The 12,630-nt window shown below is 36.1% G+C and overlaps 2 protein-coding genes across 2 annotated transcripts; one reads left to right on the top strand and one right to left on the bottom strand.

Annotated features, from left to right (window-relative positions):
- Positions 1-485: 485 nt before the first annotated feature.
- On the bottom strand, positions 486-4,530 carry LOC149003634 (uncharacterized). Its single transcript, XM_089138478.1, has 4 exons — positions 3,401-4,530; positions 2,758-3,038; positions 2,030-2,257; positions 486-1,794 (listed from the first exon to the last, which is right to left on the bottom strand). Exons 1-4 carry the CDS (start codon positions 3,816-3,818, stop codon positions 1,261-1,263), a joined length of 1,461 nt encoding a protein of 486 aa, XP_088994604.1. The 5' UTR covers positions 3,819-4,530; the 3' UTR covers positions 486-1,260.
- A 6,602-nt stretch (positions 4,531-11,132) lies between these two features.
- On the top strand, positions 11,133-12,168 carry LOC149003633 (pathogenesis-related thaumatin-like protein 3.5). The gene is made up of 2 exons (XM_089137128.1): positions 11,133-11,190; positions 11,317-12,168. The coding sequence occupies exons 1-2, from the start codon at positions 11,133-11,135 to the stop codon at positions 11,982-11,984; spliced, it is 726 nt and encodes a 241-aa protein (XP_088993254.1). The 3' UTR covers positions 11,985-12,168.
- The last annotated feature ends 462 nt before the right edge of the window (positions 12,169-12,630 follow it).

Raw genomic sequence — 12,630 nt, 5'->3', positions numbered from 1 at the left:
ATAAACTTGGTGTACATTACTCAGTTTGCTGGTTGTTTGAAGAAAGCTACTGTATATATGCATGACTGACTGCTATCAAATTAACATTCTACCAGTGGAGAATCTTTTTCATATTCTAGTATCTGAGCCATTAAATTTCCTCAATCCACTGCATGGATATGTTCTGCATCGTTTGATTCTGCAATCTCTGTATTAGCACATAATCAAAGGAACCATTTCTGTGGTAATTTGGATAACATTTTCTCAGTATTTTGGTCAAGGTCAGGGTAATATGTATTTCAGCATCTAATGGTTGCTGAAAATTTGAGATATTTTAAATAACAAAAAAGTTACAGTAGATGAAGCTTGCCAAATTTGTCTATTGACTTTGCTTTCATAAATATTATATCAATCTTAAGCTTACCAGTTTTTCATTTTTATATATCACGTTTATAGAAACCTAATCATGGCTTCTGTGTTTTTTTTTTTTTTTTTTTGGTGAGAAACATGGCTTCTGTTCTAACTTCCAAGTATAACAAAAAGGTTTAATTGTTTAATATACTTATTTTAAAATTGTTCTTCTCCCACTTGTGCAGCTAGTACTCTGTTGGTTACTTATTCTTCTAAACATCTTCATTACTTATCTGGTTATTTTGATTTTTAATTGGAGAGCTTCATGATTGAAAAGGGAATTCAAGTGCAAGACTGTGATGACGTTCAATACTAAGACTTGCAAGATAGCTCTGAGTGTTACATGTTTGGGGAGTGCCATGAGAGGTTAACCAGCATAGAAAGTCGCCCAGATGAGATGAACAAATCTCACTGTAGCTTCATTCTACAGAATATTATATTCAGGATGCAACCAAAGCACAGAAGGTGAACTCTGTGCACCATAGAGCTACCACAAGGCAGAGATGACTAGAGAGAGATTTTGTTTGGAATTCAAATCTATCTGATACAATGCTCAGCAGTCATTCTTACTAATTCACTTACCAGTAAATAAAATATTTGGATTTATATATGCATTCAGATAAGAGTACAGCCGCATAATTTCAATCTTGCATGAAATTGCCACTCACAAAGTTCCAATTTTGCAGCTAAGATGCTAAAGTGGCATTGAACCAGCAAGATATTCTTCTGCTTATTTTCTCAATCAAACTTGTAATAGACAGCTAATATCACTCAGGAGGGATCAACTCACATGATTTCAAATGTACACTACCATAAGGTAAGCATGGGGGTTCGGGGGTAGGCTGGAATGTTGTTAAAGGGCTGAGGAAATCAAACCCAGTTGCTGGAGATTGAGAAGTTATGGAATCTAAATGACAGTTCCCCTGCTGTGTCTCTGTTTCCTGTAGCCTCAGGCTCATTGTCGTGGATGCAGTTCTCAGTTGGAGTCTGTGCCAGCTGACATTCAGGAGGTAAAGGCAGTACTTGACTCTCATTTGAAGGGTGCCATGATAATGGGACTTCAGATACTTGTGACTTTGGGGGTGGTGAGCTGACAAACTTGCAAATGTCATCATTTCCAGAAGCCAAGAAGCAGTCCCACATAAACACATGCAGGAAAATTGGCCGCAGGGCATGACGGTGCAATGACAACTTCTGGCTGAGTGAGACTGTGTCAAAACATCGTATGGCTCCGGTTGAAGAAACCATCCATGGAAGGACTTTCTGGTTTGAAACTCTAGAGATCACAAGGAATTTAGATGCACTCATTGCCTCTCTGTAAAGATCCCTCAGTCCTGATCGAGTTGATGGTAGCTCATTCTCATTATTTTCATCATCGACAACGGAGGAAATGTAAATGAATCCCTGCCCATCATCATATAAGAAGTATAAGAAAAATCTGGAACATATGAAAGGCCAAACTACACGAATCACCAGTTAGAGGTCACATTTCTTTCTCTATATCCTAGACCTTACTAATGACATCTAGCAGTTCCTTACTGATGAATTATCACTTTCACAAATATATGTGACACAATACCCTTTCTTGTCCGTAAAAGCATGAATTAGAGGGGGTTGAGATGTCTTATATACAACAAACCTCTTCTGTACGACTAATTGCAAACCCAAGCTTTGTGTCACCTTCCTTCAGATCAATCTCCAAAGCATACTCTCCTCCAATAGGAGCATACCAGAGACGAACGGCTCTCACCACACCAATATCGACTCCATGGTAATCTTCAAATCCGTAGAGGCTGACATTTGCAAGATTTGATAGGTCAGAAAATGACCCAGCATTGACAGTAGCTGAAGCAGTCTCCCCAGAGATCTGGCACAAAAGAAGCATAAGTATTGTAGATAGTAGGTATGGTTGCAATATTCTAGAAAGTTATACAACCTTAATTGTACAATCCTTTTAATTCTGAAATATATGCATGCTGTAAACCAGTTATTGTCTAGCATCACAGCAGCAACATAAGACATATGCCTAGATATGCAATCCCCATTTCATGGTTCTCAACTTTGAGATCTACCACATGCTTCTGGATATCCTTCCCATTCAGCTATGCTCCTTTCAGAACACCCTCTTATGTTGTTAGGCTCGATCGTTCAAAAATATCTAACAGTGGCACCAATAAGGCCAGTCATTCTACTCAGAGCACTTGAAGGTAGGACTGAATGGATTACAAGTTTACTTACCTGCCAATTCCATTGCTTTGACAGATATACTACAAGAGGGCAACAATGAGATGGTCTACATTCCTATGCAAAAAATGCTAATAAATGAACAAAAAGAAGGTTTAGTTAAAGCAATTTTTCCAAATTTACCTTGGTAAGGAGAGACTCGGTTTGGATGTTTGTTAGACTTATGGGGACCCCATTGGCCCGAGAAGCATTTATCCAGGCATCTGCCCTGGCAAGAGTGTCCTCAATGTCATTGTACCGCGAAGCAACTCGGTCTGATGCCTTTGGAATAAACAGTATAGAAAGAAAGCAACTTGAATTGGGAACCTTAAGCAACTGCATCTTCCTCTCCCAGCGATATGATACATAACCATCTTGAAGCTGTGCTTTGCTTAATGCAGAGACCACCCGAGCTCTTCTTGAACCTGTAGATCCAAAATATTGCCTTTTAAATTGCTGAAAAAAGGTAAATAGATAACCATATGGTCTGTCTCAAGTTATCTTGATGAATTTTGCCCAACACTAACCCAACTTCAGATGCTACCAGAAAAAACCCAGGAGTTAACTTAGAACATTAAAGTTTCTGCAAACATCCCACTAAGGTTTCCCTGAGAAATTAATATCAATAAAATTGACTTGCTGCTGCTGCTGTTGTTGCAAAGATAGCTTAAGTGCTTTGAAGGCTAATAGTACATAAGCCCAAATGTCCTCAAACCAATTTCTTTGCACAAACAATAAATTAAGCACAAACCAGAGTCAGGGAAGGACAAGTGGAGAGAGAGGTTACCTTGAAATGCAAGGCAATCGCTTTCTGTTCGATCAGCAAATCCAACAGCATAGTTTGGATCATCAATAGATCTCAACATATACTGTTTCTTCCCTGCAGCCTCGTTGGGCACGATACAGGCCTGCAACTCAACAACCTCATAGCGGCCGCGTCTGACTCGGACCTTTATCAGAGTCTCCTTATTCTTATACGACGTGTGAAGTAGCTTCTGCACTCCATGCTTTCCGTTCTTGAACGGAGGTCGAACACATAACAGGCTTCCAATCTTCAGCTCCTCCACGATATCGCCTGTTTGAAGCATGTTTGCGTTCCATTCATCTGCTTTCGAGCTCCCTTTTAAGCATTCAATTGCCAATACCAATCCTCCCCTGTTACTTCCTTCGTGGAGATCCCCTGAGAAGCTTCGGTCCATGGTCATCGCCACTGCTTCCTCAAAGTTTATGGTGAGGAACCTCAAGCATCAAACTGAAAAATCAAAACCCACCTTCAGTTTCCAAATTCCTTCTTCAAAGTAACGCGGTTGATCGCATTAAACTAGCCTTTGCTTCAAGTTTAGTGATTATTTCCACTGAGAGACATGAAACATGTTCCTACTAGTCAAATCGAAAATTCGCAAGCTAGATGGCACAAAGGAAGTGAAGCCCAGAAGCAAATCTTCACTGCCCAGAGAGAAGACGCACCTGGGCTTTCAGGAGATTAATCTGAGAGGGAAAAACCGAAATCTCTGTGCTGCAGAATAAAATAGAGAAAAGGAGAAGAGACAGAGATGGACGAGCGCAGAGACTTTATAAGAATATAAAATGATGATTTAAAGACACTGGAAAATAAGGTGTGGGTCCTGTGAGGCAGCTACAACTACAAGGTTCCCCACCTGGCCGGCCACCCACCATTGCTTCAGTTGCTACAGTAATGGGCAACTTCGAGATATTTCAGAATCAAAATGAGAAGACGGAAGACGCATTCAAATGGGTCTTGAAGGAATTTTGGTAATTGCGTGATACAGTGTTTGTATCTGTTTTTCACACGCTACCACAGCAAAACGTTGACACTGAAACTGGAGAAAAATAGGATTTCTTGGAGTTACTGACGCAATTGTGCTTGCGATTTGTGATTGCTGGAGCCCGCAAATGGATCTTCTTCAAGTCATTCTTCTCCTACGAAACGATTCAGAAGATCTCAAGCCTCGACAAAATCTTGCAGAACTCTGATATCAACTTACCCAAAAAAAAAAAAAAAAAAAAAAACTCTGATATCAATGTGACAGTATGACTTCCATGATTTTTAATGTAAAAGAATCTTTATCTTTGACAGAAAAAAAAAAAGAAAAAAACAACTGTGGAAGGATGTTTGACCAAAAAAATTACGAAGGAATCTGCCCCCTTTTTTATTATTTTTTTATTGTTCCAAATTGATTTGTTTTACTTTTTATCAAACGAAAAAAAAATTAAATTAAAGTCAACTTACTGCATGGATGATTTTTAAAGAGGGATGACATATAGACGTATACATTTAAAGTAATAAATATTTTTGTAATGTTAATTAATTGGGTGAATTTTAAATTTGTAAAATGCATTGAATTAGGGGTGTAAGTTTGGCCATGACGGCTTTGACCAGCCCTAAGTTAGCACTGAGCCCGAATAGGGCTTGGGCTCAAGATTTTGGTCCTGAGAACGGATTGGGGCTAAGGGGGGGGGCTTGGGATTACTCTTTGACTCACTAGACCTTTCCTTTCCCATTCTTAATTTTTTGTCTTCATCTTGGCCATAATTTTGGCCCTAATTCTAGCTTAATTTTAGCCTTAATTTTGTTTGTGATCTTAATGAATTACGATCAAAGACAATGATATGATCAATCAGGGCTAGGGTCAAAAACAAGGCTAGGGACATGGCCAAGTATATGACCAATCAGAACTAGGACTAACGATATGACCAATCAGGGGTAGGGCTAGGGATATGACCAATCAAGGCTAGGGACATGGCCAATTAGGGTGGAAATGGACTTTATTTGGCCTGTAGGGCTTAGGGTCAAGGATAATAATCATTGACCCTGAATTAGGATCAGGCAAAAATGGACTTAAATTAGAATATATAGGGTTGAGCTTGGGATTGCAAAGCCCGGCCTAACCCGATCATGTTGCAGGCCTACATTGGATGAATAATTTCTAAAGATTTAATATTTGCATTACTCGCAATTGAAGATTTAGAAGGTATATCAATTTTTCTGAAGAAACATTGAAAAGATGTTTATTGGGTTTAAAATTGCCAAGATAAAATTACTCATCTAATAATATTTTTTTTAATGAAACATTAAGATATTTTCCTTATAAGTCAACATATTGAAGAGCTTAGGAGCCATAGAAATTCAAGATAGGTATATTTCAAGACTGGTTGCAAATGAAGCTTGTATACAAAATCATGGCAATGAGGAGTTAAAAGATGTTAATATGTATATAATGGAGTTGTCCCCTTGTTTACTCATAATACATTGTCTCCATTTTGCTATATATAATATAACTAGACATTTTTTGAAGTAGATTTTGGTGATGTTTTGCTTTTAGATAATATTAGAATAATTCATTACATCATCATTTGATAATATTAGAATTTTATTAGAGTTGACCTCTTGAAAGAGATTTAGTGATTCAGATATATTTATTTCATCACCCTAAACAATGTTGTGATTATTGTTGTAGTTGACCCTATTAAAATTAATTTAATAAATTATTAATTTTAATCAGAATTTTGTAATATTTATTCTAACAAAGAGTTAGATATATAAAAGATTATAAAACAATAGTTACATCAAATAAAGCTACTAGAAGGTATTATGGAAGGTAGACATGATTATACATAGAGAAAGTAGACTCTTGAAGTTAAATTAAATTGGATACTATTGGGGTTTTTGGAAAAAAATAAAAAATAAAAGAAAAAAAGCAACAATCCTGGAAAATTTTAAAAAAATAAAAAATATTTGCCAACAAAATGACATGCAATAAACAGTTAAAAATGTTTTCTTCTTCTTTTTTTTTTCAAAAGACAAAAGTTGCATGCTTGAAATTTAATCTGTTATGAGTAGTAGTCAGCGTGGTGTAATAAATTCCCAATAATAGTTCTTGTATTTTAATACAAATTAAACTCCCCAATTTCATGCGAGAAATAAAAATTGAAGTAAGCAGCATGAACCTTGCAATTTATGGTATCCAATATAAATAACTATCTTTTCTTGTTTGACTCTTTTCACTGATTCTATATTAAATGAACAATATAATTTCCCCCCCTACTCTTCGTTTGTATTGATTTATAGAAATATAGGGGAAAAAATCTTTTAAGCCATAAAGCAAGGTATAGTTAATTGGTTGTTTACTAACCTAAATTATTACTCATAGTCTTATAATGACTAGTTGGTGTTGTTCACTAAAAGAAAATAGTTAATTGGTTTTCAATGCTTTGATCTCTTATTTACTGTGGAAACGGAACATTAGGAAATGGACCTCCGACTCTAGATTTCTTGACTCAATTTGAAAAACCACCTACGTTAAGATTCTTGTAGTTACTTCACTCATCTTCCTGTCTTTGATACTCCAAGGAACAAGACTATTGTTGTTCTCCAGAGTTTTGACTCCCCCCTCCTGACTAATGGGTTATAGCTCCCCTCCCCCCACTCTTTTGATGTGCATTCTTTTCTTCTCCTTTCGAGACTTTGGTTAATAAATTTATTCATTCATCCAAAATAAAAAATAACCTTAATTATTAAAAGATTTAGATTTCAAATATAATTCCAATGATTCTCCTCATGCTTACTGTTTCCATTTTCATACCCTTTAGCTCCATGTTTTGCCTCCTATTGACACAACATTTGAGTTTAAAATTAGGAGACCATCATGAGTGGTTGTTCATAGGGATGAGACATGCTCATTTACTAAAGTTGTACAATTTATTATAGTATTTTTTGAGGTTAAACTTATTATATTACTTATTTATCTTTAAAGTGGTGGATTTTCTTCAATTATAAAACGTTTAAAACAACAAATGAATGCATTAGGTCAAAGATTCCATTTTATATATTTTCAAACAGAATTTTTTTTTGGGAAAGTTCAAACAGAAATCTTTTGTATTGAAGCAAAAGGGAAATTTCCTTTATTTCTCATTGTTCAATCCATCTTAAAATTTAAAATTGATCTAAAGATGCATAAAATTACAATAATCTCACTTACTTTTTAAACTGAAAAGACATTTTTGGAAAATTCTTTATCTTCTATGTAGTTATATGATCACTGTCTATGATATCATCTTTTATGTCACGCTTACAAAAAAAAAAAAAAATCTAATAATATGATTGTGTAAAGTGAGAGATTTTAGTTCATTTGCAATCTGCTTGAAGTCTCGATCAGCTTTTTGTCAAGAGAGAATGGTGTACTCCCCTAATTATTTGAACTTTGAACTCACACAGTAAAGAGGTTGGACCCACATAAACTCCTTTGAAAATTTACTCTTATTTTCTAAATATTTACTGGTGTGTCTCACTTACTGTATAGTTCAAGATAACAAGGAACTATATTTTTCTTCCCCCGACAAAAAGGTAATCCAGACTCGAAATCTTCTCCCCTTGTTCAACCTAGCAATCAAAAGCTTTTCTATCAAAGAAACATCATGCGTGATTCACGGTTAAGAATAAATTAATTAATGATTCAAGTCAAAATTTGATATGATTACTGAAAGTGTAATTAATTAATGATCCTAAGAGCTTTCTCTTGAGTAAACCTTTCAATGTTTTCCCCAAAAAAAGAAAAATTTCAATGCTAAACCCAAAAGCTAAAACAACAGTGCAAATATGAAAGCAATGAGACAATAGGTATTTTTGTTTCCTTAGAAGCAATCATGAACCAAATATTAAACAAACTTGAAGTGTCTCCAGCAATATTGACTATATATAGAATGATATCAAGATTCATGAATCACAAGACCATTGCTGCAACCAAATTGTGGCTTTTCATGGAAACTAAAATCACAAGAGAACTGATGTCATTTGTGTGTGTGATTTTATTTATTTATTTATTTTAAAAAGAAAATTGATGTCATTTCCATGGTAAGGAAAACAAGGAAACGCTCTCATTGTCTCACACTAGGAAATGAGAGTCAAATCAGTTTGTGTTCTCTTCACACCTATTTATTATATAATAGGGGTGAGAGCCACGTGGGGTTTACTGGAATACGTCCCATGTATGATTTATTTTGCTAGTATTTAGAGGTGACCCTCAAAATTATTATATGATAAAAAAATGTGAGGGGAGCGTATACCTCTACTGTGACTGATAGAGAATCCAAACTCAAAAAGTAATCGGTTTTGTTTTTTTGTACTATGAAAGAATGATGTGGTATCACATGATTAATGTGATTCAGCCATTCAATTAACGTAACAACACTTGTGTATGTTTAATCATTCCAGATCTTTTCGACTTTTTCTTTGACTTTGTTTTGTATGATCTTTAAGTTAGTTGGAAAAAGAAAAAAAATCCGTACTCCCCCATTAGTGATTAAAGTCTATGATCTCTACCCACTTCCACATTCTCCGATAAATGTTGTACCTCATGAAAATTTTTCTCCTTAGTCATTAAGGGAAAAGAACCTAATTCTCGTGATGCCCATGTGTTTATGATCACTCTCTCATATGAATGTATCTCTTTTCTTGTCATGATCATGTGTGTTTCACATAGATTATATCATTTCTCATGCCCGAATCTAATGACTTAGCTCCTCCCTTGTATATTCACATTAGCTTGATTGAAAACTTCGTTTAGTTTGAATTTCATTCAAGCCAAAAGGTAAAATAACCAAAAATGAAAAAGGAGCTTCACCTTCCAAATGTTTGTCTTATGAGGAAAAAATATATTCTCCATGATAGACACATCACATCAATACAAATGGATCTCAAGATCCAAAGTTCTATTGAAAATTCAGCTAGCTATTCTTTTTCAAAGTTTTTTTTTGAAAATTCATCGATATCAAAAGTGACCTGTAACAGTATTGATACCATGAACTAAAAATCTTGATGAAAAGGGCTAGCTTTTCATTCCTTTACGACTTACAAACATTTCCTCCAATATAATCATAGATAAGTGGAATGAAATAATGGATTTTTAAACCCTTGGTTGCTTATCCAAAATCCACCTTTGCAGGTGTCGTTTTTGGGTTTTCTTTTCCTACTTTGACATCGAAGTCTCTCCCATACAATGATTGCCCAAAAAAAAAGGTTATCTTACAAGAAGAGATTCAGCTTTTGAACTACTTAGTGTTGCAGGCTTGCAGCCAACAATTGAGTATTAGACTTTCCCAGTTCCCACCTCTAAAAAGAATTGGGTCTTCCATGGTTTCTGGTGGCCGGTGTACATTGTTTTCTATGTCATGAGTTTTCTGTTCACATTTAGCTACTTATCACTGTCCATATAAAATCAACCTTTCTGTATATATGAAGCTTTTCTGATGCACATCAGCTCAGCCGTGATGGGTTTTGGTTCTGGCTGATTCGAATTAGCTAATTTTCGTTCTTGGATTTTTGGGGTTCTGAGATTGTTCGGCCTGACTTCACTTATTTAAACCATGCACCAAGGTCCCTTAATTACATGTATGTATCTCTGTATAACAAATATTCTAAGTTTCCCTAACCATAAAATGTAGAGCAAATTGCACCGGCACCCAAAATGGAGACCTTAAAGCACTGACACCCCACTTTATGTTTAGAAACACTGAGACCTTAAAATTAGATTTTCATTGGATATATTTGTCCAATTTTTCACTGAAAATCTTTCAAAAACTGTTTATTATAGGGATATTTAACAAATATATCTAATAAAATCCAATTTTGGGGTCTTAGTGCTTTTTAAACATAAAACGGGGTGTCAGTGTTTTAAAGCCTCCATTTTGGTGTGCCAATGCAATTTGCTCTAACGATGGAGATCGGGGTGTTAACTACTAATGATACCCTCTTTTCATTTCACACTATGTAATGAAAGTCTTAGCCTCTCAAATGCTTTAAGTTTGTCTAGATCTGGGCTTTTGTAGCAACTCATCAACTCATCATTAACCATGTAAGGATGTGGGCTTGATTTTCTCTACTTTTGGGCTAAAATTTCAAGAATATTAAACCTGTTTTTTTTCTTTCTTTTCTTTCTTCATCATTAACCATGTAAGGATATGGGCTTGATTTTCTCTACTTCTGGGCTAAAATTCCAAGAATATGAAGCTGGGGATTTTCTTTTTTAATTAAGATCATAAAATTTACATTTCGATCCTTAATGACTTCATTCATATGCTTGATGATCTCTAATACCCTAAGGTGTTGGGTTGGGTTAGACCCATTTACATCGTCTATATAGGGAGGGAATTGCAGGAAAGTGGGTGAGTGAGTTAAAGATCATTAAACTGATGCAAATGATCTTCCCTATTTTAGAGATATGTAATCTTTACCACCATAAATGAATGCGTCTTTCTTTTTTCCAGAAAAGTGAATTACAGAATATGAGAATTCTGGGCAGTTCACTCATCAAAGCTGTAATAAGCATATAGTTTTCGGAGAGCAAAGCACTAAGATTTCTATATACATTCTGTCTTCTACTTCCAATTAGAAAGACTTGTTTCAACCATTCACGCAAAGGGCAACTCCTCCTTTTCTGACTTTCATTAATCATCTATTTAAACCTCTTCTAACCATCCTAACTTGGTAGACAATAGAAGCCATGGCCTTGGCGTACCTTTTCCACCTCTTCCTTCTCTCTTTCTCTTTCTCATTCTCAGGTGAGATTTCCATTTCCATCTATATGACAACATCTTTGATTTCTTCATCATGCAGCTTCTGTAGGATATCATGTTCTGCTTCATATTATTAATTGTTTTGAGTTTATCTTGTGTGTTCTGATGCAGGTGCCCATGCTGCTGTTTTCACATTAAAGAACAATTGCAGGAACACAATATGGCCTGGCATCCAACCAGGCTCTGGTAAACCTGTGCTAAACAATGGTGGGTTAGAGCTAAAACCAGGAAAATCTGTCAGTATCAACGCAACCACCGGGTGGTCAGGCCGTTTCTGGGGTCGGCGTGGATGCTCTTTTGATGACTCCGGCAAAGGAACCTGTCTTACAGGCGACTGTGGAGGTGTCTTGCAATGTGCTGGTGCTGGAGGAGTGCCACCAACTACACTTGCAGAATTCACTCTTGACAGCCCAATGGACTTCTATGATGTTAGCCTTGTTGATGGGTATGATCTTCCGGTCTCAATAGTACCCATCGGTGGTGGTTCCGGCGACTGTAAACCAACCCAATGCATCTCAGATCTGAACAGGAGCTGCCCCAGAGACCTGCAATTAAAGAACAAGAGAGCCAAAGTGGTTGCGTGCAAGAGTGCATGCATGGCTTTCAACACCCCCCGTTACTGTTGCACAGGAGAATTCAGCACTCCAGATTCATGCAAGCCAACTAATTACTCCAAAGCATTCAAGGCCTCTTGCCCAACTGCATACAGCTATGCATATGATGATGCCACAAGCACTTTTACATGCAAGGGAGCTAATTATTTGATCACATTTTGTTAATTCCATATATAGCCCTTAGATCTTTTATGCATATATGGTTTACTGTCTGCATGAACTGAGAATATGAAATTCATATGGTTCATATCTGTAGCCTGATGTGAGAAGATACAAGCTAGAATTCAATCTCAGAAAGCCTCATAAAGTCCAATTTGCTTTTGACTTATGCAGGGTTAAGTGTGGTAGTTGTGACTTTGATTTCCTGCTAGGTTGTGTTAGTTGTATTGGTTGGTAGGATTACTTGCCAATGGGAATGATCATTGATGACACTAGGACTTCAGGTTAGTGATAAATGCAACCGTTCATAAATTGGATTAGTATTGGTTGTACATATGTGCTCTATGGTTTCCAATCAAATTTCACCAACCAAACACCTAACAGTTGGCTGGTCAGAAGTTTCCTGTTCTATGCTAAGAAATTGTCTTCCATCCTGATGATGCTTCTTTTCTGTTTTGGGTACTAGAAAATAAAAATATGGGCATCAGTCATCAGATGAGTTTCTTCCTTCAAAAGTGGTTATCATCACACTATTATTATAGATAAATAAATATATAAAAAGAAAAAGGCAATTCCTGAAGATCCTCTTTCCATTGTTACAGAATGATGCCAAAAGTAGTCCTAAGCCAAGACCTTCAGCCCATGACATTGA

This window comes from Hakea prostrata, chromosome 10, assembly GCF_041222555.1.
Source record: "Hakea prostrata isolate BN-2017 chromosome 10, UWA_Hpros_2, whole genome shotgun sequence".
Taxonomy (NCBI): Eukaryota; Viridiplantae; Streptophyta; class Magnoliopsida; order Proteales; family Proteaceae; genus Hakea; species Hakea prostrata.
This window is presented reverse-complemented; position numbering and strand designations above follow the sequence as displayed.

Bases quoted from the DNA above. Each gene is read 5' to 3' on its own strand.
- LOC149003634 (XM_089138478.1), bottom strand. From the start codon at position 3,818: ATGACCATGGACCGAAGCTTCTCAGGGGATCTCCACGAAGGAAGTAAC. The intron at 3,039-3,400 runs GTAACCTCTCTC...TTGGATCTACAG, and splicing joins CGATTGCCTTGCATTTCAAG to GTTCAAGAAGAGCTCGGGTG. The intron at 1,795-2,029 runs GTTTGTTGTATA...GATGATGGGCAG, and splicing joins CAATTAGTCGTACAGAAGAG to GGATTCATTTACATTTCCTC.
- LOC149003633 (XM_089137128.1), top strand. From the start codon at position 11,133: ATGGCCTTGGCGTACCTTTTCCACCTCTTCCTTCTCTCTTTCTCTTTC. The intron at 11,191-11,316 runs GTGAGATTTCCA...GTTCTGATGCAG, and splicing joins TTTCTCTTTCTCATTCTCAG to GTGCCCATGCTGCTGTTTTC.